Source organism: Anarhichas minor, unplaced genomic scaffold, assembly GCF_050575085.1.
Source record: "Anarhichas minor isolate MPS153535 unplaced genomic scaffold, ASM5057508v1 ptg000002l, whole genome shotgun sequence".
NCBI classification, from domain to species: Eukaryota; Metazoa; Chordata; class Actinopteri; order Perciformes; family Anarhichadidae; genus Anarhichas; species Anarhichas minor.
Genome location: NW_027466448.1, coordinates 707104 through 711995, shown reverse-complemented (window position 1 = coordinate 711995; position 4892 = coordinate 707104). Strand labels below are relative to the sequence as shown.

The 4892-nt window shown below is 40.8% G+C and overlaps 1 protein-coding gene across 1 annotated transcript; it reads left to right on the top strand.

Annotated features, from left to right (window-relative positions):
* The first annotated feature begins 136 nt into the window (after nt 1-136).
* LOC142969407 (uncharacterized) lies at nt 137-4111 on the top strand. The gene is made up of 3 exons (XM_076109324.1): nt 137-673; nt 1418-1520; nt 1750-4111. The coding sequence occupies exons 2-3, from the start codon at nt 1505-1507 to the stop codon at nt 2697-2699; spliced, it is 966 nt and encodes a 321-aa protein (XP_075965439.1). The 5' UTR covers nt 137-673; nt 1418-1504; the 3' UTR covers nt 2700-4111.
* The last annotated feature ends 781 nt before the right edge of the window (nt 4112-4892 follow it).

The window sequence follows — 4892 nt, the reverse complement described above, 5'->3', positions numbered from 1 at the left end:
GAGTCTCATGATGGCTTTTACTTTGATGTTTTCTGTCTGTCTTTCTTCTCTCTTCTTGTCCCTCTCTCTCTGTGTCTTATTTCTTGTTCTTCTCTCTGTCTTATTTCTTGTTCTTCTTTCTTGTCTTTCTATCTCGTCTCTTGTTCTATCTCGTCTCTTTGTGTCTTTCTCACTTGTCTGTTTTTTCTTGTTTTCTCTTCACGTGTCTTGTCTTCCTAGTTTTTCTTGTCCTGGTGTTTTTAAGTGAGATGTTTAATTAAAGGACAACAAAAGTCAAAGTCTTCTTTCTTGTTGTTGTCTGTCTTGTCTCTTTTTGTCTCTCTTTTCTTTATTTCTTTTCTCTCTTTCTCGTTGTCTTTCTTTCTCCTTGTCGCTCTCTTCTTGTCCCTCTCTCTCTTGTCTTTTTGTCCCTCTCATTGTCTCTCCTCCTCTCTTGTTGGAAGGACTGAGAGTGATGTGACATATATTTGAAAGACGACTGTTATTTAACTGTATGCTTAAAGTTCCATCAGGTGAACGTATTGACAGCTTGTTGAGATGTTCGAGTGACTCATAGTTCAGCGGTGAGGCGTGACGGGCTGAGTCACGTGGAGTCCGTTCTCTCGCTGTGAGTCGTATAAATAGAGACGCTTCGTCGGCCATCGTTGGAGACGAACCTTCTGGTCACAATTAGGTGAGTGACATCTGCACTACAGCACACAACTGATGACAATTCTGTTTTATCATCTTTCTTTCTTTTTGTCTTTTCTTTCTTTCTTTTTTGTCTTTTATCTTTTTATTTCTTCTTTGTTTTCTTTCTTTCTATCCACCATTTATTTCCTTGTAGACTTCATCGATTCATTAATTCTCAAATAGAGAATTAAACAAATACCTGAACATTGTGAGACAAGAAATCTGCACAACGGCACACACACACACACACACACACACACATACACACACACACACACACACACACACACACACACACACACACACACACACACACACACACACACACACACTTCATCCGGGTCTGAGAAACCTACAGAGAAAGTATAAGAAGGATAACTTCGGTATGTAGCAGTTTGAGCGTAAGAATCTAACGTTGAGGCATAAAGATAATGCCAATAAGAATAACGACAACAAAAATGAACAATGAATAGTATTAAGAGCTTACTTTGATCAATTGATCGGCGTGTTCAACGTTGCTTTTTTAGTCTTTTTTTTTTCTCTCTTTTTTTGTTTCTTATTGTCTTTTCATCCTTCTTTCTTTTGTTAAACACATCCAGACACACCCCTCCCAACCTCACCTCTGTATTTATTTCCTTGTAGAGTTCATTCATTTAATTAATTGACTTGTCAAATATGAATAAACAAATAGCGTGAACATTGTGAGACATTGTGAGACTGTGACACCATCTCACACCTCTCACAGGAAGTGACGCTCGGAGCCGTTCTGTGGTTGAAGCTCCTGCTGACGCTGCTACAGGCTTACTGTGGTTTCCACCACTGACTGACATCTATGCAGCATGACTCTTGTAAGCTTCAACCATAAAGTGTAAATTACTTTTATTAGTAATGTTATTTATCCTCTTTGTGATAATTATGTCTTTTTTATTCCTTTATAGTGTTTGAGTATTACCGTTAATGTGATTGTCTTTCATTGATCAATGTATATAATCCTATGTTCACTCAATGATAAAGAAAACAAAAGGATGAAATTGATGACGACTGAATACTAAAAGTGATCATAATCTGTTGTCTCAGCCTGGAAGCTGCTCTGTGACGACGGTGTGAAGGCCGACCCGGTCCTCCAGAGCCCACCTGAAGCTCACCTCACCTGGACTCAGCTGTGGAGAGTACAGGCCACGCAGAACCAGAGACACATGGCAGCACGCAGGGCATCCCACCGCTCTACCCAAGAAGAATACTATGCCCTGAGGAATCAAATTATATGTGAGGCCCAACAAGATATAATGGAGCTGGACGCTTACTTCCAGAGAACCAGCATCAGAGCTCTGAGACCGACAGACCGGTCATTCAACCCGTCTCCCAGTAGAACCAGTGCAGGATGCCCAGTGGATCGCTCCGGCCCTCGAGCCTCGCAGGTACTCTCACGACCGGACACGACTGGAGACGGATGTGGCGACCACCAGAGAGGACGTCACGCTGCTCCGGAGATCAAGGTCCACGATCTAAACACTCTAAAAGCAGAAGTTGATCTCATGGGCTCCGTCTGCCCGAAAAAAGACCCAAGCCACTCGCTCCGAGACTACCTCAGAAGAGTGGCGCAAGCAGTGCCTCGCTGGTTGCTGAACACCGAAGGAGCCGCTCTGTATCTGCGTAAAGAATACCTGATCCGAGCCTTACCGGGACAAACTGCTCTCGACGTGGTGGACTTAGTGACCACAACCATAGGAGATGATTCCTGTGACATCCTGGAAGAAGAAGCTAAAGCCAACCTGAAGTCGGGTCAAACCACCCTCACTCTAGTGTGGCATGAAGTCCAAGAGGACATAGCCAGAGAACAACAGATAGTGTTGATGGAGAGAATATGCCTGAACATCCCCGGAGGAAGAAGATTAGCTGGTGAGCTGAAATACCTCGACACAGAGGAGATTGGGGAGAGGGTTCAGGCGTACGATAAAATGACTTGTCACCTTTTGAAGGTGAAGAAACAGCGCAAAGCTAAAGGGTCAAAGAGTCAACCGAGATAGAACGACTTGCAGGAAGACGATGTGTTTCATGAATAGCGTGAGGAGTACAGCTCACCTGAAACTAGAGGCCCCCCGAGGTCCTACAACCAAAACCAGAGACCACCCCAGGACCACACACAGAAGTATGGCCCCCCAGCTGCTGTGATTGCTCTACGTTACTCCAACATGTACACAGACTTTACTGCTTTTAAACTAAAGTTTATGCTGGCCACTATTCTTTCAGTTAGCTTATGCTAAAAGTTCTGCATGTTGGTTAATTTGTGATATAAATGCCTGATCTAGTTTAGCCTTTTCATTTATTTCCATCCTTTTATAATCGTTTTTATTGAATAAAAACAAGTCGATCATTGTGGTCTGTTGAAAGACGGCAGCCACATCAGAAATGTAATAATACATGCATTATGTAATAATACATGCATTATGTAATAACCAACCAAAGTGGATGGTTACAGTCCTTTGTTCTGTCCAAAGTAATCAAAATGACAAAGAATAAATACTTTTAATGCTTTTATTGCTTCTGAAAGAGGTATTGAAGGATGACTCCCTGGAGTTATTTGTTCATAGCGATGCTTTAACATGAAAACTGAGCCGCTGATCATGTTGGATGGGAATGCAGCCGGTTTTGTTGACCTCTGACCTCTCTGCCACAACAGACGGGGCCCCTGAGACACGTCCCACCCAAAGGGGGCCTGTCACACGATTGATGGTGGGAGGCAGAACATCGCTGGTTGAGATAATTAGGAAGAATCATCAAAAATATATGTTTGAAGTTTGGTATTCTACAATCGATCGATGATAGAAGGAAGTAAAAGTACTTTTACTTCTGGTTTTGTCCACCGAGCGAGACGCCCATCAAAGACAGACAATGTATGCCAGAAACACAAAGGCCAAGATGGCGGCGTGAGTGAAGCTTTGACTTGTGCACAAAGGACCCCGACGTCTCCTTTTTGTCGTCATTGAGCGATAGAGGGCCCGGGGCCCCTGGAGCCACATTCACAAGACATCCTAACTGGCTGGAGTTTGGAGGGAACTCCTGAATCTATGGGTAGTGTCAGTCCTAACTTTGAGTCTCTTAAAGGGCCAGTGTGTAGCCCCCATCGCAGAAATGGAATATAATATGAATAAGTATGTTTTTCGTTGGTGGATAATCACCTGAAACCAAATGTGTTTTTATTAGCTCAGAATGAGCGCTTCATGTCTACATAGGGAGCGGGAGAAGTTTCAGTCGGTTGCAATCTGCAATCTCACCACTAGATGCCGCCAAATCCAACACACTGGCCCTTTAAATTTTTGGGTTTAATAGTAATTCAAAAATGATTTTAGTGCTAAAACCAGTTCCCTTATGAAGATGTGGACACTTGTGTGTTATGTGTTGATTGGTTATGATTGAATAAAACCAGGCTGACAAAGAATTAACTTTTCACGCTCAAAGTCTTTAATGTTTGAACTATATTACCTGAAATTCTCTAATACAGGAACAATATATATATATATTCCTGTAACTTTAAATCGTTAGTCTAGTGGTTCATCCTCGTAAATTCATTCATTTATGCCCTGTTTTGTAAGTTAAATGTTATGTATAAAAATGCATCACAATTATTTCTATATTTAATTATATATGTAAATATGTGTGTATATATAATTAATTATTTATGATTAATTATTATAAAAAATAATGTTAATGCTCCAACACCAAAATAAACCTTAAAGTTTACGTTTTAGGGGAGATTGAAAATCAGACGAGCAGACTTTTGTGTTCAGACTTTTGTAAACTGAAACTTTATTGTCAGAACTGAGTCAAATAAATCAAATGTTCTGTGACAGAAGCTCTGCTGAACAGGACTCACCTGTTCTACTTTAACCACAGAGCGCCATCTAGTGCTCAGCAAGAAACTCTCCACAGATGGTCAGTGGTGGAAGAAGTATTCTGATCCTTTACTATCTGATAAATGTACTCAAAGTACTTCAAATATAAGTATTGATACAATCCAGCTAGCTGTATAAATGTCTACTTATTGTTTTGTACTGTTTTTTGTCCCTCTTGTATTTCTCTCTTGGTTTGTGCTCTTGTTTCCTAACATGTTTTTTCATTAACTATAACTCCAAGTGTGTATAAAAATACAGAAATAGCTCAAATAATTGCACCTTTTGTTTGTTTTTTTGTTAATATGTTTTATTGATTTTAATAGTGTG